Source organism: Cucurbita pepo, chromosome LG10 (assembly GCF_002806865.2).
Source record: "Cucurbita pepo subsp. pepo cultivar mu-cu-16 chromosome LG10, ASM280686v2, whole genome shotgun sequence".
Taxonomy (NCBI): Eukaryota; Viridiplantae; Streptophyta; class Magnoliopsida; order Cucurbitales; family Cucurbitaceae; genus Cucurbita; species Cucurbita pepo.
In genome coordinates this window covers 7,627,131-7,654,927 of record NC_036647.1, presented here as the reverse complement: position 1 = coordinate 7,654,927, position 27,797 = coordinate 7,627,131, and the positions used below count along the sequence as shown (strand labels likewise).

General features: G+C 36.9%; 4 protein-coding genes and 1 long non-coding RNA gene across 6 annotated transcripts; 3 read left to right on the top strand and 2 right to left on the bottom strand.

The window, feature by feature from the left end:
* Positions 1-46: 46 nt before the first annotated feature.
* Positions 47-4,425, bottom strand: LOC111804548. 2 transcript variants are annotated; one of them, XM_023689396.1, is made up of 7 exons: positions 4,196-4,425; positions 3,867-4,046; positions 3,099-3,191; positions 2,678-2,911; positions 1,965-2,067; positions 651-880; positions 47-460 (listed from the first exon to the last, which is right to left on the bottom strand). In XM_023689396.1, exons 1-7 carry the CDS (start codon positions 4,282-4,284, stop codon positions 238-240), a joined length of 1,152 nt encoding a protein of 383 aa, XP_023545164.1. In that variant the 5' UTR covers positions 4,285-4,425; the 3' UTR covers positions 47-237. The 2 variants fall into 2 exon arrangements, with proteins under 2 accessions (XP_023545164.1, XP_023545162.1); XM_023689394.1 differs by having other exon boundaries at positions 3,867-4,423.
* A 961-nt stretch (positions 4,426-5,386) lies between these two features.
* LOC111804260 (pentatricopeptide repeat-containing protein At1g80270, mitochondrial-like) lies at positions 5,387-9,538 on the top strand. Its single transcript, XM_023688996.1, has 3 exons — positions 5,387-5,571; positions 5,966-6,545; positions 8,185-9,538. Exons 1-3 carry the CDS (start codon positions 5,537-5,539, stop codon positions 9,427-9,429), a joined length of 1,860 nt encoding a protein of 619 aa, XP_023544764.1. The 5' UTR covers positions 5,387-5,536; the 3' UTR covers positions 9,430-9,538.
* A 9,186-nt stretch (positions 9,539-18,724) lies between these two features.
* LOC111804301 (sulfoquinovosidase-like) lies at positions 18,725-23,772 on the top strand (the record flags this gene model as incomplete). The annotated part of the gene is given in 8 exon segments (XM_023689056.1): positions 18,725-19,776; positions 20,408-20,540; positions 20,802-21,017; positions 21,322-21,477; positions 21,713-21,962; positions 22,422-22,822; positions 23,203-23,319; positions 23,404-23,772. Coding segments are annotated over 8 exon segments (2,640 nt in total). The 5' UTR covers positions 18,725-18,745.
* LOC111804303 lies at positions 20,640-22,996 on the bottom strand. Its single transcript, XR_002816506.1, has 2 exons — positions 22,737-22,996; positions 20,640-21,000 (listed from the first exon to the last, which is right to left on the bottom strand). It is a non-coding gene; the product is annotated as an uncharacterized LOC111804303 (long non-coding RNA).
* Positions 23,773-23,785: 13 nt separating the features above from the next.
* LOC111804302 (sulfoquinovosidase-like) lies at positions 23,786-25,163 on the top strand. Its single transcript, XM_023689057.1, has 3 exons — positions 23,786-24,174; positions 24,555-24,671; positions 24,756-25,163. The coding sequence occupies exons 1-3, from the start codon at positions 23,812-23,814 to the stop codon at positions 25,089-25,091; spliced, it is 816 nt and encodes a 271-aa protein (XP_023544825.1). The 5' UTR covers positions 23,786-23,811; the 3' UTR covers positions 25,092-25,163.
* The last annotated feature ends 2,634 nt before the right edge of the window (positions 25,164-27,797 follow it).

Below are 27,797 nucleotides of genomic sequence, written 5' to 3'. Positions count from 1 at the left end.
AAAAAAAAAAAAAAAAAAAAAAAAAAAAAAAAAAAAAACGTGACGCTAAAGAAATGGAAGTAATGAAATTCAGAAACCAGGATCATAATTTATACCACATATACAACATCATCGGCCAAGAATCTACCCTTTCTATTACCATTCATTCATATGAAGCTTTACAACGAGCAATGAAAGGCTTTTGTTGGTTTGGCATTAGCATGGATCAAAATGACATCTCAGTGAAATAACAAATCCTCAGCTACTTTCTTCGTCATCTGTGTAGATTGGTTTTTGCCACACTTTCGTGTTCTTCTTTGGGTCATCGGTGAGGCTAAGATCTGTATCGTCTTCTTTGAACGTTCTGATGAATGTCTTGGCACCCGCCATAACGAGCCTTTCGATCATGAACAACTGATAATTGTTCTTAACCACAGGATCCAGAATATGGCTATAGTTCGAGGAATAAGCCAACTTGTACCTGCAAAATTGGGGTATCATGAATCAAGGTGGTGGTGGTGGTGGTGGTGGTGGTAGGACTAAATGAGAGACGGTTCAATGATTTATAATATCGCTATCAGAACACAAGAAGATCGATCTTTTGAACGAAGTCTAACCAACATTTCAGCTCTAACTCGAGTGAACTAAAAAGGTAAGTGAGATGGACTCACCGAGCAGAGAGGGGCGAGAAGAACCCCGGCGTTCTCTCATTTGAAGCAATAAAAAGTGTCCGCCCTGGCGGAACCCACTTTGCTATTCTCTTTAGCATAAACTCAGGCCGTGTATCCCTGTCGAGATGTGGATGTAAGCTTCTATCAACACCAAACCTGTCCTTTCTGGTCTTTATTTTATCTCCACGACGAACATGGATGGCGTCGTAATCACCGAGTAGCTCTTTAATCTATTGATCAGACATTCTTTTCAGTATTACTTATAGAACTATATTCCAAAATGAATGAGAAACAACTTGTAATCTTTTCTCACAGCTATTACACACAGTATAACATATAAGTAACCCAAACAGAAACAGAGAACTGCAAACAAACTCGGTCTCGAGCTAATACAAGGCTTACCAACCACTCACTGTAGCTAATTACTCGCTTCGGATTTATCGAATTTTCCTATGAAATAAAGAAATATGCCTTCTGTACAGTTTCCAAGGCACCAAAACCATAAAGTTTCAGGTACTTCCAAGATTTTCTACAAACCTATCCATAAATAATGGTTACAACTGGCTTGCTTCTGCAAATGTTTGCATACAAGCCCTTCTATGTTCTTCTGCCTTTCACCATTATACAACCATGGCCTGATGACAAAACTTCAAAGTTCATCAAAGACGGAAAAAGACGAATTTCCAAGTACTTTGGATATTGGACTTAGAAGCGATCCTACGGGTGGAAAGTCTGACAGGAGATAGACACAGGCGGTAGAGAAAGAAAGAGGCAAATCCCTAATTCAAAATAGAGTGGAGTGCGAGGGGAACCAAGCTTCCATTTCCAATTACAATCCTCGAGCGCTACTTTCAATCAAACCTCCAAGCCCGGCAAGGGAACTGGCTAGGGTCATCCTAGGAGAGGAAAATTAGGCCTCAATAGGTAACCATTATGTTTTTAGTTTCTTGTTTCTAAAAATTATGCCTACTTCCCTCGTGAGTCTTTAAATTAGGGTTCGTTATTCGTGTCAGGGTATCTAAAGTGAAGTCTTTTCGGTCGATCAAGAGTTCAGTAATTATATTTTCTAAGAGGGTGAGTTTATGCTAAGAAGCATCCGGGAAGACCAAATAAAGAAAATGCCTTATCTTATAACACTGAAGTTGAGCATCTACTACAACTATTCAACAGCAACGTAGAAATAAAGAAATGCACGAAAGCTAGGTTTCGTAAGCAGCGAGTTAACAGCGATAGGCTCTACCGTATGTCATGATTCGTAGAAGACTGCAAATATGAATAACAAAAGAAAGAACCTAATATGGTTTCAAAAAATACCTTCTCAGATGCATCCCTCAAGTTTTCTGCTGCCATAGAAGGAAGAAATTTATAGGGCAACAATATGGCACTGCGGTTGTTTCTGTCCTTGCATTCCATAAACCTAAAGAGTTATCACGGCATTAACGCCCTAATCATTCATAAATTGGGATCTTAAATTGAAATATCCGTCGTACCAAGTTGCAAAGAAATGCATGAAAACAAAACATTAAAAAGACGAGCCTAATTGAGCTTTTACCGCCCGGTGGCACACTGCCTGGTGTCTGGTTCTGATACTATTTGTAACAGCCCAAGCTCACCGCTAGTAGATAGTGTCCTCTTTGGGTTTTTCCTTCTGGGCTTCCCCTCAATATTTTAAAACGTGTTTGCTAGGGAAAGGTTTCTACACTCTTATAAGGAATGTTTTGTTCCCCTCTCCAACCGATGTGGGATCTCGCAATCCACCCCCCTTGGAGGACCAACGTCCTCGCTGGCACACCGCCCGGTGTTTGGCTCTGATAACATTTGTAACAGCCCAATCCCACCGCCACTAGATATTGTCCTCTTTGGGTTTTCCCTTCTGGGCTTCCCTTCAAGGTTTTAAAACTCGTCTGCTAGGGAGAGGTTTCTACACTCTTATAAGGAATGTTTCGTTCCTCTCTCCAACCGATATGGGATCTCACAGACACATGCAAAAGACATAAAAGAATCTTATTACCCCAAGTTTGATTTACCATGAAAGAGGGCTGGCAGTTCGATTTATTAGCAAAAGATTGGAGTAGCGGCTGTCGTCTCTGAGTTCAATACGACTAACTTGATCAACATGGGCAACCACTCTAGATCCTAATTTCATACCAGTTGACTGCACCTGATACCATAATTTTGAGTTGTCTAAAATCACCGGTACGGTATCAGATATAAGATCCATATCGTACAACGAATCCATGGCACAAGAGTTTGTTTCCCATCTGCAATGCAGAGAACAAATTCAGATTCTGTGTTCTTTCTAGAAAAGATCACAAACACATGAAGAACAAAGATTTTTATGCAAGGGAGTTCGCGTCTTAGTTTGAAGCATGAAGCGAATCAATTGAATACCGTTTCAACTATCATCAAGTATAACTCATTATAGGATTAGCAAAGAGGAAGAAGCACCTTTCCTCTGAGCTTGCATTGGTTGACTGATGAAGAATCCCTTTCTTATTGTGTATAGGGTTGATACACATTCTAGAGGGCATTACAAATACTCTGCACCAAAAAGAAAGTAAAGTAAATTGTCTAAGTAGGTTATGCAAAAGCATTCTACCAATAAATTATGCTGAATTTAAGGGCGTTGGACCAATCCATTACCATTACAAAGAGCTGAGACAAGCTAAATGGCACCTCATAGCAATAACACAGCATAAAGATCAAGCAAGGGGCCAACAGAAGTTCTTGAACTCGTGAGTTTCACAATATGATAATGTTAGGAATCACGAATCTCCACAATCCTCCCCTCGAACGAAGTACGCCATAGAGCCTCCCTTGAGGCCTATAGAGTCCTCAAACAACCTCCCCTTAATTGAGGCTCACGACTTCTTTGTTCAACATTTGAGGATTCTATTGACATGGTTAAGTTAAAGGCATGACTCTAATACCACGTATCTCCACAATGGTATGCTATTGTCCACATTGAGTGTAAGCACTCATGGCTTTCCTCTAGAGATGTATTAGCCAACGTGGGACTCCCTCCCAACCATCCTCAACGGTTAATTCTACATTTAGTGATAGAACCACCCGAGTGCTGATGAGTTACTGCTAATCCAATTCCAAACCCCTTTCACACAGAAATCTTAACATGCCAATCCACCAAATTAAACTAGGAGAAAACATGTTCATGTAAAGATTAAGCCCCAGAAATCAGAAAAACTTCATGAAAATTACCTCTGGAGGAACATGGCTTCCTCAAGGGCGCACCTCAAGCTGGACTCCTGGTGACCCAAACCCTCGCAAGACTCGCAATGCTTCCCAGGACAGTCGATTCTGTTGCCCCAGTACAAGAACTTGTCGTTCGTACTAAAAACGTGCCGATTACGTCTCTGTTTCTGGTTCAAATTCTTGAATCTGAAGATTTCACGAATCGAATTTGATGATGGAAAAGAAGAAGAAGAAACCCCATTAGTGGAAATCAGAGAGGAAAATAGGAAAAGAAACGCAATGACGGCGAGGGCAACGAAGAAGAAGAGGAATGGGGATCTGGGTTTGGGTTTTGCCTTCTGGGTCTTGTGAATCGCCATGGAAATTGCAGAGTGGAAGAGAGATTGTAATCTTCGGCGCAAACAGGGATGCTAATAGATCGCATCCGGTGAAGGACAAGAACTTGGATCGAGCAAGTATCGTAGTGAGTACTGAGAATTATAAACTAATCGTAAAGTATATTATTATGGATTGATTGATTGATTGATATGTAACTTTGAATCGAAGAAATTTGAGAAGCAAAAGATGTCTGTGATTATGTGCCTCAACTAACGGCCATGTGTCCAATCAAGAACCTGTGTGTCCTCACCATCTTATTCTTATATGTCCTTAATTTCATTCCAAAACTAATCAAATATGATAAAAATTACCCATAATTGTTTACAAAATATTCTTATAAAATGATACTAAAATAATTGCACGGCTCTCCATGCTCCCACCATCGTGCTCAATCAAGATCCTAAAGTTAGTCAATTCCATGGCTCTAGTTCTAATCGAGCCTTGTTAGACTCTTAAGGTTCATATACCTCACTTGCTCCTATTTACAGGGTGTATTCATGTTTCCAGATGTACTTAGACCACTGCTAGCAGATATTGTCCACTTTGGCTCATTACATGTAACCGTTAACCTCATAGTTTTAAAAACGTCGACTAGGGAGAGGTTTCCACACTTTAATAAGGAATGTTTCGTTCCTTTCTCCAACCAATATGGGATCTCACAACATTAGTGATCATTTAAAATATAATTTCAAATATAACCGTATTATTAGTGTATCTTAGCACTGGTTTATAATTTCTTTCACATATAATATTAGTTCATAAACTCTTGAGATTTGATCTATTAACTTTGTTGAACGACAAGATCTTTAAATCTAAGGCAATACAACATGGAATGAAAATAAAGGGTTTGGTGTGGCATGAGCATGCGGCCACGAGCAACAGGCCCTAGACGAGTATGACCGTGACACTAGGCTCCTAAAAGGAGTGGATACATTCAAGAGATGGTGGTTTGAAGTCTTCATCGTATTTTAGCAAATTAGTGTCCATGTCTTTGTTGGGTAAAGTAAAATTTAATATCCAAATTTTGAATTTAAAAATTTAAGTAGAGAATTATATTAATAATTATATAATTAGTTAATTAATTAATTGAGGATAATTATATTATTCCAATTATTATTAAATACATTTTGGGAAATTTAATCCCCGGCTCCTCCTAAGGGTTTTAGGGCTTAGGGTTTAGGAGCTCCAATGCTTCATTTCCCCTCAACCTAACAACTTCTCCAACCACTGACGCCGATCATCTCTCATCCTCGCCGGTACAGCAACTCATTTATTTTCCGCCCATTTCTCCGGTCACCATGTGGGCTATTCGTCGAGCTTCTACGCCGATCAGGTATTCTCCTATTCTTAAACCGTAAGCGTCGTTTTAGGAGTGGCAATGGCCTTCACAGATTTAGGACGAACAGTCCGAGGTAGAGTTTTGCAAGGATGATACGGTTTAAACTTAAATTTAGAGAAATGAAAAGGAAAATGAGAGTATTCGGCCGTGTCTGTAAATTTGTTTCATTTTGCCAATTCTTGATACATATGCCTTGAAATTATAGTGTCGTAATGAACTCTGAATCTTTACTTACATTATTACATTGAGTATTGGATTATTTTATCTTCCAATTTCTCGTTTGTCTTCGAGTACATGTAGAAATATATCTAAGAATGCGTTGTCGTGCTCATATTTCATGTTTTAGAGATTGTCTGATTTGGTTGTTGCCTATTTTTATCCCTTTCAGGAACCAAGTATTTGGAATTGGGGCTTCATATACTTTTCTTAGATTAGATGGATTGACAGCTTGTACAGATGTAAAACGGGGCATGGCTACTTCCCATGTCTCATCTGATAGTTGTCTACTTTCAAATTGGTTTCACTATGCGATTCATGGGCCTTCAAGACATGGTGTAGACAGACGCAGTCTTTCTTCACAAGCTGGTCCGAGAAGTAGCGGCGAGGAAGATGACTTGGAAGATGGGTTTTCTGAACTTGAACCCGAAAAAATAACGCCAACTCAAACTGCTGAGGAAGATGACATGTTTATTGATCCAGAACTTATTGAAGATGATGCTGGTGATTCAGTTGGGCCCTCTCAAAATGATCTGGATTTATCGGAGGCTATAGATGATGCGGATGAAAAGAGACCGATAAATAGAAGGGCTTACTCGGAACTGTTTCAGGCCATAATGAGTAGTCCAGGCTTATCTATCCATAATGTTCTTGATAAATGGGTGGCAGAAGGAAAGGAATTAAACAGATCTGAGATATCATTAGCCATGCTTAATCTTCGCAAACGCAGACTTTATGGAAGGGCATTACAGGTGATTTTTCATCATTTTATTTATTGTCTCATTTGTTTAGAAGCTTGCTGATTTTGTCTTGTGGTTTAAGTCTCAGGTAGAATACAGCAGGCTTAGTCTACACGTGAAAAGTCAGCTTCCTTTAGTTTCAATAAGAAAAAGATATGCATTTTTAGTGTATCTCATTACAAAAGGGAGTAATTAGCATACATTTTAAAAGCTTGTGCATTCCATCAAGTAGCTATTATTTGCAGCACCTTATGATGTGTAAAGATCTGCCTGAGTAGGAATCAAATCAGGGAAGAACTTGGTCTGCTGCTACCTCATGATTATTCAATTNAAGATCTGCCTGAGTAGGAATCAAATCAGGGAAGAACTTGGTCCTGCTGCTACCTCATGATTATTCAATTATGTGGCAGTTGAAAAACAACATGGTTGCTTGTTGTATGACTTGTGCTGCATATCTGATGTCCCCAAAGGGACACTTGTGCTGCAGATTATATCTGCGCTAACAAGTTCTGTAGTGGAAACTTTGTGATTCCACAACCCGATAGTCCTATTATTTAGACTTTTCTATTTTTCCAAGTTTGCATGAGGGTTAGTGTGAGATCCCACATCTGTTGGGGAAGAGAACGAAATATTCGTTATAAAGACGTGAAAACCTCTTCCTAGTAGACGTGTTTNTTTAGACTTTTCTATTTTTCCAAGTTTGCATGAGGGTTAGTGTAAGATCCCACATCTGTTGGGGAAGAGAACGAAATATTCTTTATAAAGACGTGANTAAAGACGTGAAAACCTCTTCCTAGTAGACGTGTTTTAAAAACCTTGAAGGAAAGCTTGAAAGGGAAAGCCCAAAGAGGACAATATCTGCTAGCGGTGGGCTTGAGCTGTTACAAATAGGTATCAGAGCCAGGCACCGAGCGATGTGCCAGCGAGTAGGCTAGGCCCCGAAAGAGGGTGGATTGGGGGTCCCACATCGATTAGAGAAGGGAATGAGTGCCAGCGAGGACGCTGGGCCCCGAAGGGGGGTGGATTGTGAGATCCCACATCAGTTCTGGAGAACGAAACATTCTCTATAAGGGTGAAAGCCTTTCCCTAGCAGATGTGTTTTAAAAACCTTGAGGGGAAGCCCGAAAGGGAAAGCTCCAAAAAGACAATATCGGCTAGCTGTGGGCTTAGGCTGTTACTGTTTGTCGGTAGAGTTTACTGTGATTAATTTCTATACTCTCTTCTATGTACCAGCTTGGTTGTGTCAAAAAAATTTGGTGCAAACCTGAAACGTAGTTTCACACACACGTTCAAGAATCATTTGTTATTCATTTGAAGTTTCTTAAAACAGTATTTCTTCTTTAGTTTATGTCCCGTATCTACAATATTTAGCCTTCAATAATGACATAGGCTTCAGATTAAGATTATTGTTATTGTCATTATTTCCTTTGTTACTCTGGAATCTGAATTTGCATCCTATGAATGCTATAATAATGCTTCAGAAGNCTGGAATCTGAATTTGCATCCTATGAATGCTATAATAATGCTTCAGAAAATAACAATGTCATTATTTCCTTCAACTGTGATGATGAGTCATTATAATTATTCTTAAGGTCGTATCGAAGAATTTTTAATGGCGGTTTAAATAAACCGGTCATGCTTGGTTTTGCAGTTATCAGAGTGGCTGGAGGCAAATAAGCAGTTTGACTTTATTGAGAGAGATTATGCTTCTCATATCGACTTGATAGCAAAGGTACGTGGCTTACTGAGGGCTGAGCACTACGTTGAGAAAATCCCAAAATCTTTCAGAGGTGAGACAATTTACCGAACATTATTGGCGAATTGTGTTATTGCAAACAATGTCAAGAAAGCAGAGGACGTGTTCAACAAAATTAAGGATCTAGGATTTCCAATTACTGCATTTTCTTGCAACCAGTTGCTTCTTCTTTACAAGCGACACCACAAGAAGAAAATCGCAGATATTTTATTAGTAATGGAGAAAGAAAACGTCAAGCCTACTCTCTTCACTTATAAGATACTAGTCGATGCGAAAGGTCGATCCCATGACATGGTAGGAATGGACCAAGTTATTGAGACAATGAAAGCTGATGGCATTGAACCGGACATCAACACACAAGCCATCATGGTTAAGCATTATGCTTATAGTGGACTTAAAGAGAGAGCTGTGGAAGTTCTCAAGGAGATTGAGGGAAATGACCTGAATGAGAAGCGTTGGGTTTGCCGTTTCCTACTCCCTCTCTACGGAGTAATGCAAATGACTGATGAAGTAGAGAGAATTTGGAACGTCTGCAAGTCAGATCCTCGAATTGAAGAATGCATGTCTGCCATTGTTGCTTGGGGGAAGGTGAACAATATTGAAAAAGCCGAAGCAGTATTCGATCATATGTTAAAAACATGGAAGCTGTCGACAAGGCAATACCATGTGATGCTAAAGGTCTATGCAGACCATAAAATGCTAGCCAAGGGCAAGGATCTGGTGAAGCGTATGGGCGACAATGGTTGTCACATTGGCCCCTTGACATGGGACGCAATCGTGAAGCTTTACGTGGAAGCAGGAGACGTGGAGAAGGCGGACTCCGTTTTACAAAAGGCGATCCAGCAGAAGTCGATGAAGCCAATGCAGTGTTCTTTCATGACTATTTTAGATCAATATGCAGGAAGGGGAGATGTTCATAATGCTGAGAAGATGTTCCACATGATGAGAGAGGCAGGGTATGTGAGTAGGCCTCGCCAGTTTCATTCTCTGTTACAGGCTTACATCAACGCCAAGGCGCCAGCTTATGGCATGGGCGATCGAATGAAAGCAGATAATATAAATATCAATAGGGCTTTGTCCACAATGCTGGCTCAGGTTAGTGTATTTAGAAAGACAGCAGTTTCAGATTTGCTTGACTGAGGATTCATTTCTAAATGTTCTTAGATTTTGTTTGTTAACAATGATTTTGAGATTTGTCACTCCATTCTGTGGAGGTTTCATTCAAAACGTCTGTGCTTGCTTTTATTTATCGNTTGTTTGTTAACAATGATTTTGAGATTTGTCACTCCATTCTGTTTAGCTTTCATTCAAAACGTCTGTGCTTGCTTTTATTTATCCATTTTGGTTACTGATCTTCCAAACCGTTCTGCTTTTCCTGTTTTATCACGATCTAAATTTTGGAAGCTTAAAGAACGCTAATATCGTGATTGGTTGAGTTATGCTTAAATCACTAACAAATAATCTCAATTATGCTGAATTTCTAGTACGAGGATTTGAATCTATAATCTCAGCGAGGATGAATACTATCAATGAGCAGCTCCCCATTCACTGTACATACCTTGCTAAATCTAAACATCATCCATACATTAATTAACATTCACATTTCATGGAAGGTAAATCATACCATAACGAAACAACGTCATTAATTATCTTTTGTAAGACATACTTGATGGCGACGAGGTATCAGTGAGATCATAAAACATGTCAAACCTATCCCGTAGGCTAGTTTATAAAATCTATAACCTAGTACTACTGTAACCATCCTAGCTTTCTACTAATCTAAAGTAGCTTCCATATGCATGGCATAACTTCGTATTACTAATCTAAAGTAGCTACCATATACATGGCAATGGCATAACTTCTTAGGTAGAAATATTCATTTAAAACAATCTCATGAATTTAGACGAATTAAAATAAATCAAGGTAAATATAAAACAACAATGCCCTATATTAACCTAAAATCTATGAAATTAAATGTAACACCCTATGTAAGTTTTATGGTCTTGCAATACCGCCATCAACTGTACAAGGGTGCCTTGTCTTTACCTGAAATGTAAAAGTAGAACGTTACTTGAATATTTTAAGAAATACTGTGTAAGTGACTCTATTATTGGAGTCAAGTAATGCAAACACATGCAATTATGAATAAAGACCTATCATTTAAAGCCATCATAGAGGTGGTCTCCATTATAGAGGTGCTAGTTGGATGTAGTCGGACGCCAGGAGGTACAGGAAACTCTCGAAAATCATGCAAGGCATAATGATGATGACCATCATCATAGCGTATGCGATGAAAATGAACATACAATATGCATGAGGTCCCTATATTTTTATCTTAAACCATTCATAGGACACAACTTCATGCATCTTTCACACATTACCCTAGGTAACATGCATGCATAAGTTTTCGTACATTCATCATTCATAAGATTACATAAAAGTTGTGTATCAAAAAACTCTTCATTATCATAATGCAACATGGTATCTCATACATGAACATCATCATAACATGAGATTTCATCATATTATGTCGTGTCATCATATCATAATACATCATCATAACGTATCATAACATCATAATACATCACATCATCATAACATATTGCTTATCATAACATCATAGTCAATCACATCATTATAATACATCATATCAACATACATGACACATGCAGGGGCCACTAGGCACGTGTCATCAAGACAAGTTTTCCGACCGTGCCGATAGTATGGTCACTTACTTAATTAGCTTAAGCTAGTGTCACCAATTTATCCACAATGAAAGTTCGATTTTGTTATTTGAAATCCAAATCAACCTATGCAAGTCCACGACTTCAATTTCAAATTTAAATTTTGCAAATCTATTTAGCTAAATTTTACACGAACGTTAGACTTCATGCAGACATTAGACATTTTGCATGATTAAAGTCTGGAAAGGTTTATATATGTTTATTATAATATTATTTTCATATATGTTTAACAATTTTCACATCTTTTCTTTTATTTCTTTACATGTTTTTTTATTATTTTTTTTATTTTCTTTTATTTTTCGTGGAATACACCGTTTTAATTTCTAACTAAAATCTAAATGGATCATTTTGGTATTTCTTGTCTAGCACAATAGAGAAATTTTTAATGAAAATGATGAAATTACGACGAAAAGTAAATTTGGTAATTGACTTACCAAAATGACTCGAAACGATAACATTATTTCTGGTGAGCTTCAATCTGTGCTATACCGAGAGACGAACCAAAACGAACTTTTAAAGTAGACGAAAAATATGAGTGGGAATTCTGTTTTTTTACGAGAGAAATGAAGGAAGAGATTTTTGGATCGAGGGATCGAGGGAGGTTACATTTTCTATCCTTTACTAAAAACTTAGAGATAAATAGGTTATTATAACGGTTATGAAAAAAAAAATATATATTGAAAATTCAACCTCGTCGAAAATCTCGTGATTTCCAGCAAGAAAAGACCAAACCTTCAGCCATGAATCAGTCCATGCTCCCCTCCGACCTCTTTAAACTGTCTATACACACCCATTCTGTCCACCAACACTACAGTACCATTTGAGAACGTGACATACAAAGTGAGAACGAAAGACGAACAATTTTCGTTTCCTTAGAGTGCAACATCGACGACATCTCGATTCGAGTGTATTGTTCAACCGAGAGCTATCCCCAGCATAGGAAAGACGACCATCAAATCTGAGTACACCAAGGTAAGTCATTCACATTCCATACTACTCCGTTGTGTTCTCTTTCATCGTTGGTAAACTTGAGTTCATGTAAAGGCGAGATGTCAATAAATTTACGTTGTAGGAACGCACGAGGCACTATGACGTCTTGGTGGACAGAGAAAATTAGGGTTTTTCTACGTAATTATCAAGTGAAGAAGGAGGAGTCCATTGGACTCAGATTCGGGTCGGATATGTTGGATGATGAAAGTCTCACATCGGCTAATTTATGGAATGATCATAGATTTATGATCAAAGAATACTCTCTCCATTGGTATGAGGCCTTTTGGGGAAGCCCAAAGCAAACCCATGAGAGCTTATGCTCAAAGTGGACAATATCATACCATGGTAGAGAGTCGTGTTCGTCTAACAGGATACCCATCTGCACCGACCCACAACCACACGTATCTTATCTGCAACTGTCGGCTCCCTCGCCTTCACTTAGCTCCTCGACTCAAAAATGGCTTATTCAGCTCGGGTTGGTAGTTTAGACATCAATTCCTACGTTTAGGACCCTCATGGAGCTGATTTTGACCTTATCTAAGGCAATTAAGGTAAGTATGAGTCTATTCTCTTAGTTTAAATTAAATTAAATTAAGAATTCAACGTCACTAAGATTATTGAATGAATATTCTAATAGGGCCAAACATCTCGACGATACTTGGAACAACTTCGAGGGATGAAACCGAGCATTCAAGTTTAGGGAGAACATTAACTAAGGCCAACCAAGTAAGTGGTTTTACTATCGCCTCTATCGGAAGACTTGTTTTATGTATGATGACACGTGTCTAGTGGCCCTTGTTCGTGTTATGTAGGCTTATATAATATTATAATGATGTGAATTTATATGATATGATGATGTAAATTGATACGATATGATGATGGTGATGGTGTTAATTTAACACATGCGGAAGCAATTTGGATCTTAGGCACTTTTAGAACATCAATTATAGTAAATAACTAGCATGTTCATAAGTTTTAAAACTTAATGAGTTTAGATACTAACCTTTTGTAGTTCAAACTCCTTTTTCCTCACGAACCGGTTTCGAACCACCACTAGTGTCTTCTCCACTATCCTTCGGCCTTAGAACGGGATTGTGGAATCCGATGAGTGACTAAACTTGGGAGGGATTTTGTATATATGAAGAGAGTGTTTGTGAGAGGCTTTTTCTCAAGGTTTTTCACCAATAAGAATAAGACCTTCTATGTACCATGATCACTCTATTTAAAGAGTCATGTTTGCATGTTTATGCAAATTTGAGATCACCAAATTTTCACGCTCAAAATTCCATTAACTCCATCAATTTTTCCATTGAGTGAAGTCAACATTTTGACTTTCTCCATTTTCATTCAACAATTAATTTAAATAATTAATTTTAAATTAAAGTAATATTAAATGATTAATTAAACAATTTAATTAATATTTAATATTAATTTAAATGTCAATCTCAATCAATTCCGACACATACTGATAAAAATATTTAAATCTTATTTAAATATCTCCGATTCTCTCTTTTTGTTTAATTTGTAAATAAAACAAAAAAGCGGTTAAATATATCGTATATATTTAGCGCATATTCCCTAATTTGAATTCGAACACTTCGAACTCACTCGTCACACTGTTCTATGGTTTAGTCCGATATGAGCTAGCAGAGGGACCTAATGGACCTATAGATCATGGTCTCCAACGATCCAAGATTAACCGGTTAAACTCATTAACCTTGTTAACCAACATTCGTTAACTACTAGGACACTCCACTATAGCCTAGTAGTTGCACTCCCCTCACTATAGATATATTTCTGTCCATTTGATATAACCATGATTAGTAAGTCGATCCTTCACAGGTTGTTCGTAACTAGAGCTGGGTCAATTTACCGTTTTACCCCTAAAGTTACTTCTTGTTCCTTATGTCTCACTGATCCTCTAATGAACAATTGGTTTGTGGTCCAACCAGTAAACCGAATCCCTCTCAGGCCAATGAGAGGGTGGGGCCCCTTGTTCAAGACCTGGAGTCAGTGCTTAAGGGAACTACCTTTCTTCTATCCCTAAAAGTGGGTAGGAGTGAATTCCGTCTTGCACCCCACGTCCCCAGCCATTCACCCAGTCTTACCCCTGAAATGGGAGGCCTGTTGAGTCGGCGAACTAGAGCCACTCTCACCCATGCAAATCTAAGGATAATTCCGAATAAACAGGAGTTCATGGTTAGCTCAGGATTAAAACCGAGTTACCTAGGTTATCGAATGAAAAGAAAATCAGTCTCAACAGTAAACGACTTTATAAAGTGAGAGTGGTTTTCTTCATGGTCCGATCTTATGCAATACTCATTGCATAGGACGCCCCCACTCACATGTCTCCACATGCACAATTTAGTGATCGCATTGTTTATATCATATACAAAAGTGGGCCGCATCCATAGTGTCCCCAGAATAAGGTACTCAGCCTTATCCTTATACTATAGATCATTTTGACTATATACTTGAACTTGATCCACTCTTATGTCTCTACATATAGTTCAAGTAGTCATACTATAGCCAGAGTGTTCTTAGTTTATTGGATTTAGATTAATGATCGTAAAGTTCACTTTATTCAATAACAATTTTTTCTGAATAAACAACAATAATAACTTTATTGAAAATAGAATATGTTTTTGTTTACAAACTATGAGTTTTAGGACATAAAACTCAACAAATGATGCATGATGACATAAGATGTATGATGACGATATGACACAATATGATGATATCTCATATTATGATGATGCGCATGTACAAGATGCCATGTTGCATTATGATGAAGATTTTTCTAACATACAACCCTAAATGATGTTGTTGTTATTGATGATGAATGTATGAAGGCTTATGCATGCATGTTAGCTAGAGTAATAGGGGAAGGATGTATAGGGTTGTGTCATAAGAATGATTTAAGATGAAAATTATAGGAACTTCATGCATATTGTATGTTCATTTACATCGGGTTACTTCTCGATTTATAATGATGAATACGGACACGTACACTTTGGTGATGATGATATCATGCCTGATATTCAAGGGTTTATTGTACCTCCAGACATTCGGCTACATCCAACTAGCATGACTATGATGGGCCAAGAGAGTGTGCAAACCGCTTGGTGGGCTCACGCTTGCACGTGTGAGCCGTGTGTATGGAAGTACCACACATCCAATTTGTCCGAACTGGAGGCCACCTCTATGATGATTTTAAATGATAGGTCGCTAATCATGAGTTGCATGTGTTTGCATTCCCTAATCCCAATAATGGGGTCACTTATTGAGTATTTCTTAAAATTCCTAGACCTTAGGTTAATACACGTCATTGCCATTTTTAATATTTACCTTGCTTTATTTAGCTTTTGTTTGTATTGCTTCAAAGACCTTTTCTTAAACATGTAAGTCCATGGAATATTTTATGAAGATATTTTAAATGATTAACCATTTATAAGGGTGTGGAAACCTTCCCCTAGCAGACGCGTTTTAAAGCTTTGAGGGGAAGCCCAAAGAGGACAATATCTGCTAGCGGTGGATCTGAGTCGTTACAATTATTTTGCATAAGAAGTCATGTTATGAAGACAATAGCGACTTTAAACTAGCATAAATTTAGGGTTGTTACAATTATCAGCTAAGGCACATGTGATTGACAGTGACGTCTACTCGAAAGCTAACAAAAACAAACGAGTTACTTAATCAGAAATCGTTTAGGTATGTTTAANAATTATCAGCTAAGGCACATGTGATTGACAGTGACGTCTACTCAAAAGCTAACAAAAACAAACAAGTTACTTAATCAGAAATCGTTTAGGTATGTTTAAGTATGTAGGTACGATTGTTAAAGTTGTTGAGTATAAATCAAATCGTTTTTCTCCGTTGTTCTTAAGTAGCACCTTTTTTTTTTTCGAGGAACGAAAAGTCGGGTCATTACATCAAACTATTTGTAATTTTGTAGGGTTTTTGAAGTGTACAAGGCAAAGTTTATGTGGAAACACATGACATGAAAGGGTTTGAAAGAGGTGTCTTGTTTGAATATGGCAAGAAAAGAAGGCTAGATGCATTGATGCATGTGAGAGACAAAACTACACCCAACACATCAAACCCTTTCATCTATGAATTACAACGCAATGTTAAGCGTTTTCATTAACTTACGAATGCGCAAACGCCTTTACTTGAGATTTGAAAATTCCAATAAAAGAGAAAATATGAAAAGAAGTAAATTTCAATTTCGACCGTCTCCCAGATTTCAATCATGTCTCTTCTCTGATTGGTGTGATAAGAAGGTCGGAAATTGGCTGAGGAAGAGGAATAACTTGAACTTTGATAAAATCAATCGGGAGCCTAAAAGACGGTTTTCTACTTACTTAGTTTTTGGAGTTTTAGTTTTATGTCAAATAAGTCTCAAACTTTAAATTTTGTATTTAACGTCAACTTCTCCCTATCCAAGGTTATATACTGTGAGTTGTTGTTGCTTATCTAACATCTCTTTCCAAAATCTCTCTTTTTCAAAAATTTCTCTCTGCCCTCGTTTTCTAAAACCTTCTCTTAAACGGAAGCCAAAGACTTGAGCATAGCCGTAGGCGACGCAAGAACGAATTGACTTAGCTCACTTATCGTTAGAAAGTGAGTGCCGCACAATTGCATAAGTGAGTGCCGCACAATTGCAAATCTGTTGCGAGTGCGATTATGCCATCTAAATTTAAATATTTTTTTATTTAATAAAACTATGCTATATTCAATTTTTAAAAAAAATAAAATTAATGGTCAATTAATATATTAGATATAAAATTGAATTTTAGGTCGAACCTTAAAATTTCATTTTTCATGTTTAATAGATAGGTAGATTTAAATAAATATATTAATTAGATCAATTTCATATTAGATATAAAATAATAAAAAAAAAATTAAGAATTTATTGGAAACAAAATAAAAAATTTAAAAATGTATTAAAATCGATATAAAATTGAATTTTTTAAAGTTGATTTACGGATGTGAATGAATTGGGACACTAAAAATGTTATGATTCATAGGAATGAACATAGGCTAAGTATCTCACCAAATGCATCTCCAATACATATTTAAAGGGAGGAGACCAATTATTATTTATTTATTTATTTTTGGTTAAATTAATAAAAATATTTTTAAATTAAAAAAATTTAAAAAAATACGCAATATATTTGAACTTTTTAAAAATTTCAAAATCAGTTTTAAACCTAAAAAAAAATTAAAATGTTTGTAGATAATTTATGAGGACAATTTTCATCTTTAGGTTAAAGTTAAGAATTTTTTTTAAAAAAGGTAAAATATGTTAATGCTAATTTAAAATTTCATAGATATTTTTTAAACATAATAGTACTCGATAAAATATATATTTAAACTTTCTTTAAAATAATAGTACTCGATAAAATATATATTTAAACTTTCTTTAAAAAAATAAAAGGTATTAATGAAAATTTTTAAAATTCAAAGATATTTTAATAACTCTAAGAATATTTTTTTTAGATTTTTTAAAAAATTTATGAGTTTCAAAATATATAGTGTAGGGGTAATTTTTATTAATTTAACATCTTTTTAATAATTAAAAAAAGATAAATTGTACAGAGATGATTTATTTGTGTATTAAGCAAATATAATTCATTTTTATCAATATATATATATATATATTCAACACAATCATGCTCAATTTTATAATTAATTCATTTTTAATTATAATTTATACCCAAATTTTATATTAAAAAGAAGAGTAGATTAGAAAGCAAAGAAAAACAAATTATAAATATAATTTATTACAAAAAAACACTAATAATGGAATAATTATTAAACCAACAAAAATCTGAAACCCAAGTTTATTACCCAAATTTCATATTACAAAAATCGGAAACCCAAGTTTACCGTCGATAGATATTGTCATTTTTTAAACTTTCCTTTGAGGTTTTTTTTTTTATTTTTTTTATTTTTATTTTTTTATTTTTTTTTATTTTTATTAAACACGTTTGATAGAGAGAGATTTCCACACTTTTACAAAAAAATATTTCGCTCTGCTCTAAAACCATCGTGGGATCTCATCATCCATACTGTAACAACCTAAGCCCACCACTAGCCGATATTGTCCTCTTTAGGCTTTTCTTTTCAAGCTTCCTCTCAAGGTTTTTTAAAACGGATAGAGAAATGACACCTTTATAATAATGTTTTGTTCCCGTATGTAAGATCTCATAATCCATCCCCTTCGCAGCTCAGCGTTCTCGCTGGCATCCGTTCCCCTCTTTAATCAATGTGGAATCTCACAATCCACCCCCTTCGCAGCTCAGCGTCCTCGCTGGCATCCGTTCCCCTCTCTAATCAATGTGGAATCTCACAATCCACCCCATTCGAGACCCAGCGTCCTCGCTCTGACACTTGTTCCTCTATTTAATCGATGTGGGATCTCATAAATACAATGGTCAACCTAAACATAGTTTAATTGATTAAGATATATATTTTCAATCAATGTCTAACTCTACTCCGAACTAAAAAAACAAATTAAAAAAAATTAAAAATTAAAAAAATTAAGAAAAAAAAATTGAAAATAAAAAACCTATTGGCAATTTAGTATATTTAGTCATATATTCTAATGATGCAATAGAGAAATGCGTACCATCCCAGAAATGGAAGCAACCAAGGACTTCTCTTCCTCGTAAGATTTCAAAAGCCTTCCAGTGTGTATATGAACTTTCGGAACTTCCATGGTCTTCTTCTCCTTATTCCAACACAACACAAGCATGAAAAACCTTAAAATCACCAAAAAGCATCACATACACCTCAACAACCCTTTCCCTTCTCCTCCAACTTCATCTCCTTTAGTGCAGGGGGACCTCTCTGCAAACTTTCAAGCACTTCCTCCGTACAGAGTCTTCTCAATCGGACAGGATTTCCAGCTTCTATGGAGGTCCGAAAATGGTGGGTCTCTCTCAATTCATCATCTCTCTCAACCCAGCAGATCAATCTGGTCAACAATCCCAGGGCGAGCTTTCGTATCTGCAGCAATGGTGGAAACTGAGGTGGAAGAAAGCCGAGGTTCGTTTGCTGTCAAAGATGGGGCTATACGTTTGGTTTGTAATCATCAAACAATTGATGACATTAAGGAGATCAATGGCTGCGATTATGAATTGGAGGTTAGGGATCATCATTTTCCATCTGGGTATTTGGATTTGGACCAGAAAAGCCATAAAAAAGATGCCCAGTTCCCTATGTTGCTCATTAATGGCAGAATATTCAATACCAAGAAGAAGATGATAAAGAAGAACAACAACAACAGTCTTCAAGAAACTGGTTTCAATGTTCCGCCTGCTTCTGCAAGGTATTGGGTATTGTTTGAACAGAAAAACAGCAGCCAAATTGGGTTTCAAGTGATGCTTGGGCAACCCAGCTATGAATATCATTCAAGAGGGAGACTCAGCAGGCTTAAGTTTCGATTGCATCGGCTGAGGAAAGGGAAAGTTGAATGGCATTGGTCTTTGGCAAAACTGAAAGGGTGTGTCAGAGTTTCTTCTTCAGAAAAGGAAAGAGAAGACTTGAAAGCACCCGAGGAATTTGAAGCATTCAACAGGGTATGCTTGACTTATTCAAGTGAAGAGAAGGAGAGATTCTTTGGTTTTGGAGAGCAGTTCTCTCACATGGACTTCAAGGGAAAAAGAGTGCCAATCTTAGTTCAAGAACAGGGTATTGGTAGAGGAGATCAACCTATCACTTTTGCAGCTAATCTGGTTAGTTACAGGTAAGATAAACTAACAGTATACTTTCTTTTATATATATATATATATATATATATATATATATCCTATGTCGAGGATTATTGGGTGTGAGTCCCACATTGATTAATTTAGTAGAAGATCATGGGTATCTCCATTGGTATGAGGCCTTTTGGGGAAGCCGAAAGCAAAACAAAGCCATGAGAGCTTATGCTCAAAGTGGACAGTATCATACCATTGTAGAGAGTCGTGATTCCTAACATGGTATCAGAGCCATGACCCTAAACTTAGCCATGAAATAGAATCTTAAATATCAAACAAAGAATTGTGAGCCTCGAAGGTGTAGTCAAAAGTGACTAAAGTGTCGAACAAAGGGTGTACTGTATTTGAGGGCTCTAAAAAAAGAGTCGAGCCTCGATTAAGGGGAGGCTTATAGTGTACTTTGTTCGAGAAGAGGATTGTTGAGGACTATTGGGTGTGAGTCCCACATTGGTTAATTTAGTGGAAGCATTAATATGAGGCATTTTGGGGAAGCCCAAAGCAAAGACATGGGAGCTTATGCTCAAAGTGGACGGTATACCATTGTGTACGGTCGTGATTCCTAACCTCCTAGTTCTAAAACTTAGTTGGAACTTTTTTTTTTTTTTTTGACCTCAGGGCTGGAGGTGATTGGAGTACTACATATGCCCCTTCTCCATTTTACATAACATCCAGAATGAGGTCTCTGTACCTTGAAGGATACGAGTACTCTGTATTTGATCTAACAAAGAACGATACGGTTCAGATTCAGGTACTCTTTCAATATCTATAGCTCTTTACTGCCTTTCTTCAACCTAAGAAGCCATGAAATATTTGAAAAGTAGAAGGTAAAAAAGAAACATAACAAATACCAAAAATAAAAGCAAGAGATTTGTTTTAACACAAAGTTATAATGTAAAGAGAAAAGATCTAAATTCTTCATCTCAGGATATCCCCAAAAGCACAAGTAAGGCGCTCATATAAGAATTTTAAACTTACAGTTTTCCTATTTTCTGGGAACCGGAGATGGCAGATTTATGGAAATTCCATTCAAGGAAGGATATTGCATGGGAACTCGCCATCAGAGCTTATTGAACGTTTCACTGAGACCATTGGGAGGCCTCCAGAGCTTCCTGGATGGATAATATCAGGTGCTGTGGTAGGGATGCAGGGTGGCACTGATGCAGTCCGCCAAATCTGGGATGTGCTAAAAGCTCATGAAGTTCCTATTTCTGCATTTTGGTTGCAGGTAGTACAAATTTGTCATTTCCATAAGTTAGTATTAGATTTCTGGATCAAACCTAATGATGCACAGTTATATATTACATGTTTTTGAAATGGTATAGTTTTTCTAAAATGCATAGATATTCTGTTAAAAATCACGACTCTCCCCACATTGGCTTCCCCAAAAGGCTTCATACCAATGGAGATGTATTCCTTACTTATAAACCCATATGATCATTCCCTAAATTAGCCAATGTGAGACTCCCTCCCAACAATCCTCAACACATTCTTTTACTTTCATTCTTATCTAAAAGAAGAACTTAATGTAGGACTGGGTGGGGCAGAGAGAAACGGTAATTGGATCACAACTGTGGTGGAACTGGGAAGTTGACACAACAAGGTACTGTGGATGGAAACAATTAATTAAAGATCTTGATGCTCAGCATATCAAAGTAATGACATACTGCAATCCCTGCCTAGCTCCGGTATTCTCTTCTTCAACACTCAAATCAGAAATATTGTTACTACACTCATGGATCTTCATCTAGTTTTCTTTCTTCTCCCCCTTTATGTTGTAAATCCTGTTTTTCAGCTAAGAGACATTGACACTGTCTTCTTAATGGCTACATAAGTAGAAAGCTTGCTATGCAATGAGCACCAAAATTGAAATAAAATATTAAAGACTAATCATTTCAGTTTCAAATTTCTGCATGACTTTAGATTGATCAGAAGCAGAACAGAAGGAGAAACCTTTATGAGGAAGCAAAGGAGTTGGGGATCTTGGTAAAGAAGAATGGAGAACCCTACATGGTTCCCAACACAGCTTTTGATGTGGGAATGTTGGATCTTACGCACCCAAATACTTCCAGTTGGTTCAAGGAAATTCTACAAGAAATGGTGAATGATGGAGTGAGAGGATGGATGGCAGATTTTGGCGAAGGCTTGCCCATAGATGCCACCCTATATTCAGGTTATACTAAGAAAAAATGACTGTTCAATGCTAATATTGGTGCTTAATTTCAAAATAACTACCTAAGGGGGAGTTTTTACCTTGATTTTCTTAATATCCATGACAAGAAAAGAGATTCTTCTATAATGTATAGTACTCTTTTGTTAAAATCTATCACAGAAATCATGATAAGTCGTTTCCCTGGTTAGAGATGAACTGGAAAGGAAGGAATTATATGCATTGATCGATCTTGCATAGTTTCTTGAATATTGATCTTCCAAGTTGAAATGAACATGAAATTTCGCAATTCCCACAAAGCAGGGTCATCACATGAGTTCCAGATTCCCTATTTTTTCTACATTTTTGTCTGCATCCTGGACAGTAACTTAATTCAGTTTTTTGTGAAAATCGATGTAACCAATGTACTTCCCCACCTGTGAGATATTACTATTACTCACAGATTTAGAACCATAATTTCAGGTGAAGATCCTATTACTGCACATAACAGATACCCAGAAATGTGGGCGCAGATAAACAGAGAATTCGCAGATGAATGGAAAAGTAAACTTGTTGGTAAGGAGAAAGAAGACCCACAAGAGGCCTTAGTTTTCTTCATGAGAGCTGGTTTCAGAAACAGTCCCAAATGGGGTATGCTATTTTGGGAAGGAGACCAAATGGTAAGCTGGCAAGCCAATGATGGGATAAAGAGTGCTGTCACTGGCCTTTTAAGCAGTGGACTTTCAGGGTATGCTTTTAATCACAGTGATATAGGAGGGTACTGTGCAGTAAATTTACCGTTCATCAAGTACCGAAGAAGTGAGGAACTGCTTCTACGATGGATGGAGTTAAATGCTTTTACCACTGTTTTCAGAACCCATGAAGTAAGTTACGAACAAACTTTACTTTTTTTCCCTTGTTTTCTCTGCCCCCTTCTCTGACAAGGATCAAAACCTGAAAAAACATTATGTGCGACATCAAATTTACTATCAAAGCACAAAATGCTTAATGCATAAGAAACAAGCTTTCAAGATTGCATTATCTTATCTTCTTAAAAATTCCCCAAACAAATGGAAGCTTAAAACCTCCACCGAGATTTATATCAAATCAACTATGATTTGCATCCAAATGAAAGGGAAGACTTAGTTATCATATATATACTCTTACAACTATGCAAAACTTGCATTAGAGTATCATTATCCTTTACAAATTTCCAACATACACAGTCTAGTTAAGTCAGTTTTCAACTGTCTTCTGCATGCAGGGAAACAAACCTACCTACAACAGCCAATTCTACTCGAACGACCGAACATTGTCTCAGTTTGCTCGCTTTGCCAAGGTCTATTGTGCTTGGAAGTTCTACAGAATCCAACTTGTGAAGGTAAATACGAAAAACTTTTACATTTAATCTGCAACTTCTATATTTTCAAACTCCACGCAGATCTTATGACCCTAAACAATACAGGAAGCCGCTCAAAGGGGCCTGCCCGTATGCCGCCACCTATTTGTTCACTACCCAGAAGATGAGTATGTGCTCACATTGGGTCACCAGCAGTTTTTGGTTGGTTCTGAGATCCTAGTTGTGCCTGTCCTTGACAAAGGCAAGAACAATGTCAAAGCCTACTTTCCTTTGGGAGAAAGTTCTTCATGGCAACATATATGGACAGGGGAGATATATGCTAAACCCGGCTGCGAAATTAAAGTAGACGCTCCAGTTGCCTATCCTGCTGTTTTTATCAAGGTTGGCTCCGTTGTTGGGGAAACCTTCATTAGAAACCTGAAATCTTTTAACATTCTTTAAGAAAGCGACCCTTAAAACTGTGGGTTGCTTACTTGTGAAGATCCTATTACTGCACATAACAGATACCCAGAAATGTGGGCGCAGATAAACAGAGAATTCGCAGATGAATGGAAAAGTAAACTTGTTGGTAAGGAGAAAGAAGACCCACAAGAGGCCTTAGTTTTCTTCATGAGAGCTGGTTTCAGAAACAGTCCCAAATGGGGTATGCTATTTTGGGAAGGAGACCAAATGGTAAGCTGGCAAGCCAATGATGGGATAAAGAGTGCTGTCACTGGCCTTTTAAGCAGTGGACTTTCAGGGTATGCTTTTAATCACAGTGATATAGGAGGGTACTGTGCAGTAAATTTACCGTTCATCAAGTACCGAAGAAGTGAGGAACTGCTTCTACGATGGATGGAGTTAAATGCTTTTACCACTGTTTTCAGAACCCATGAAGTAAGTTACAAACAAACTTTACTTTTTTTCCCTTGTTTTCTCTGCCCCCTTCTCTGACAAGGATCAAAACCTGAAAAAACATTATGTGCGACATCAAATTTACTATCAAAGCACAAAATGCTTAATGCATAAGAAACAAGCTTTCAAGATTGCATTATCTTATCTTCTTAAAAATTCCCCAAACAAATGGAAGCTTAAAACCTCCACCGAGATTTATATCAAATCAACTATGATTTGCATCCAAATGAAAGGGAAGACTTAGTTATCATATATATACTCTTACAACTATGCAAAACTTGCATTAGAGTATCATTATCCTTTACAAATTTCCAACATACACAGTCTAGTTAAGTCAGTTTTCAACTGTCTTCTGCATGCAGGGAAACAAACCTACCTACAACAGCCAATTCTACTCGAACGACCGAACATTGTCTCAGTTTGCTCGCTTTGCCAAGGTCTATTGTGCTTGGAAGTTCTACAGAATCCAACTTGTGAAGGTAAATACGAAAAACTTTTACATTTAATCTGCAACTTCTATATTTTCAAACTCCACGCAGATCTTATGACCCTAAACAATACAGGAAGCCGCTCAAAGGGGCCTGCCCGTATGCCGCCACCTATTTGTTCACTACCCAGAAGATGAGTATGTGCTCACATTGGGTCACCAGCAGTTTTTGGTTGGTTCTGAGATCCTAGTTGTGCCTGTCCTTGACAAAGGCAAGAACAATGTCAAAGCCTACTTTCCTTTGGGAGAAAGTTCTTCATGGCAACATATATGGACAGGGGAGATATATGCTAAACCCGGCTGCGAAATTAAAGTAGACGCTCCAGTTGCCTATCCTGCTGTCTTTATCAAGGTTGGCTCCGTTGTTGGGGAAACCTTCATTAGAAACCTGAAATCTTTTAACATTCTTTAAGAAAGCGACCCTTAAAACTGTGGGTTGCTTACTCCTTCATTGAATTTTAATCTAGATTACATTTCTTCCACCTATACTTCATCACTTTTGATCTTTTAATTTGTTAAAAATCCAATTAAATTAGAACTGAAAGCTGGGAATGAACCTACATGGCTACTTGATATGTATTCCCAAAGCTAAGATGAGACTATAATAGCGATGATTTTACGAAGTTACAATGTGAGATCCCACATCGATTGGGGAGGAGAACGAAAAATTCTTTATAATGGTGTGGAAACCTCTCCATAAAAAACACGTTTTAAGAACCTTGAGGGGAAGCCCGAAAGGGAAAGCTAAAAGAGGACAATATCTGCTAGTGGGGGAACGCCCTAAGAGGACAATATCGAAAAAGTCTAAAAAGGACAATATCGAAAAAGTCCAAAATCGAAGAAGTCCAAAGAGGACAATATCTGCTTGCTGTGAAAAGCTCAAAGAGAACAATATCGCTAGCGGTGGGCTTGAATTGTTACATACAAGGAACTGAGATCAAACAAACAATAGCGTAGGACTGTAATATACATATAAGTGACAGAATAAGAACTAAAATTATGTGCTTATTTTAATCAAGGTTTAAAAAACAAGTCATGTAAATGTACTTTCATTGAACTAATGATCCTGTCCTTTGATAAAAAAAAAAAAAAAAAAAAAAAAAAAAAAAAAAAAAAAAAAAAAAAAAAAAAAAAAAAAAAAAAAAAGAGAAAAATCCCAAGAAGTTTTCTCGTCCAAGGATCAAAACCAGTAACGCAAAACATATCTTGCCAGTCAATCTGAATCCCTAACCATCTGAACTTACGAACCACTCCCAATCAGTTTTCAAGAGAATGTAGAATACCGAACGATACTATCATCCCTCACATCAGATCATCATTTCCATCAAACACAGCGCACAAAATAAAACAACCATACTGACAATGCATCAAACATCTCCAGCGCATGCTTCATTACAAATACAGAACCTCGCAGCAATGGGGATTGTAATGCTAATAAACACCTAATACGATTAAGACCGTGCATTCGAAGTGGAAAACTAACACAGTATCGCCTTGCATACAACATTATTCTGCGAAAACCTTAGCAGAACTACCCAAGGGAATTGCAGAGTTTAAAGACGAAAATATGAAAGAGATGATTAAACTTACTTCTATGATAAGCGATTGTGCTCCCATGGCGGAAGATCGCCTATGAAAAATTTGGGTCCTGGGAGATGGGATTTAGATTCGTATACTCCAAATGGATATTCCACTTGGGGGAATTTTCACACATACCCAAACATATTCTTTTGAATTGGTTCGCTCCCTTAGCGTACTGCGGGACCCACCCCAACGAAGAGGGAATTCCTATTATTTAAATTTTTAAAAATTGTATTGATAGAACATTTTATATATATATAAATAAATAAATAAATAAATATATATATATATATATATATATATACACGTTTTTCTTATAAAATATATCAATTTATTATATTTTTTTTACCATTTTTTTAATAAAAATTATACTAAAAAAATGAAAACTTTGAAACAACTATTTTATTAAAAGAATAATAAATTGAGAAAAATTGACAGTGGGAATCCCCGCACTCGATCTCCGAGAAAATAGATGGAAAATTTCGAGGCGATGGGAACTGATAAGCAACCTCATCATAATACTTATATTCTAAATTTTTGTTCAAAAACCATTTAGACTTAATTTTAGTTTGTTGTGATTTAATTTATTTAAATTTTGTATGATAGTTAACGTTTGGTAGAAAGTGTGGTGGAGCCTATTAGGGAGATTGTCGAGTAGTCACAATAGGAGAATTGCCGCAAGAGACATGGACCATATATGTCTTAGGAATCCTAAACTCTAGATTGATGTGAGTACGCTTCAAACTTATGCAGAGATCACGCAAGGATTGAACGGACTATAAAGATAATAATTGAGTGGTTAGATAGTCCAAGAACCCCGAATAAACTCTTATGGGTTAAGATAAACTCCTATAAATCGAGTGGTACAATTCGATACTTCAAACCAAACTTCGATAGTTCTTAGATAGCTAATGAGAAAACAGGGTCGTCTAAGTTGTCTAAATATGTGTAAAATTATACAACATCAGGGTGGGGCAAAAAGGAGAAACGCAGAATGGAGCCAAGCCAGAAACATCCAAAACTTGCTCCAACAACATTTCATGCATCAAAATGACATCTCAACTGTACCACCCTGAAGTCCCCTAAATTTTTCTCCTTCTATACAGACCAATGAGCACAGCACTCCCATGGTGTGGGCCCTGATTCAAAGCTATGTTCGTCTGCCGAACACCATCGACGACGATGTAAATCATGATGAATGCCAATTAGATAAATACTTCAACCAAGCAAGTTCCAAAGCTGACCATCCTGTTCCTACCCTTTTCTTGGATTAGAAGCTAATATCATATACTTATATATCTAGATGCCCGAGATCGATCATATTTGCAGATTTCTGAATAAGTTCCTTTCGGAAATCCACCTGGGAAAAAGAAAAACAAACCATATAAATTCACTGATTAGAACATAGATTTTTTTCGACTACGCCAGGTAAATTTTATGCTTGTAACCTCTTTAGAGGAAAAAGGAAAAGCCTACCCTTTTTGTAAGGGCCCTAGTTTGCTTAGACTAATTAGTGACGTCAGTCATGCATGCATTA

What these genes read in the sequence shown, in the direction of transcription:
- LOC111804548 (XM_023689394.1), bottom strand. Translation starts at nt 4,219, where the DNA reads ATGGCGATTCACAAGACCCAGAAGGCAAAACCCAAACCCAGATCCCCA. An exon ending in AATGCAAGCTCAGAGGAAAG is followed by an intron (nt 2,912 to 3,098) that starts GTGCTTCTTCCT and finishes TCTGCATTGCAG; the next exon opens with ATGGGAAACAAACTCTTGTG. An exon ending in ACTGCCAGCCCTCTTTCATG is followed by an intron (nt 2,068 to 2,677) that starts GTAAATCAAACT and finishes ATAACTCTTTAG; the next exon opens with GTTTATGGAATGCAAGGACA.
- LOC111804260 (XM_023688996.1), top strand. Translation starts at nt 5,537, where the DNA reads ATGTGGGCTATTCGTCGAGCTTCTACGCCGATCAG. An exon ending in CGAGCTTCTACGCCGATCAG is followed by an intron (nt 5,572 to 5,965) that starts GTATTCTCCTAT and finishes TATCCCTTTCAG; the next exon opens with GAACCAAGTATTTGGAATTG. An exon ending in TTTATGGAAGGGCATTACAG is followed by an intron (nt 6,546 to 8,184) that starts GTGATTTTTCAT and finishes TTGGTTTTGCAG; the next exon opens with TTATCAGAGTGGCTGGAGGC.
- LOC111804302 (XM_023689057.1), top strand. Translation starts at nt 23,812, where the DNA reads ATGTGGGCGCAGATAAACAGAGAATTCGCAGATGAATGGAAAAGTAAA. An exon ending in CTGTTTTCAGAACCCATGAA is followed by an intron (nt 24,175 to 24,554) that starts GTAAGTTACAAA and finishes TTCTGCATGCAG; the next exon opens with GGAAACAAACCTACCTACAA. An exon ending in ACAGAATCCAACTTGTGAAG is followed by an intron (nt 24,672 to 24,755) that starts GTAAATACGAAA and finishes TAAACAATACAG; the next exon opens with GAAGCCGCTCAAAGGGGCCT.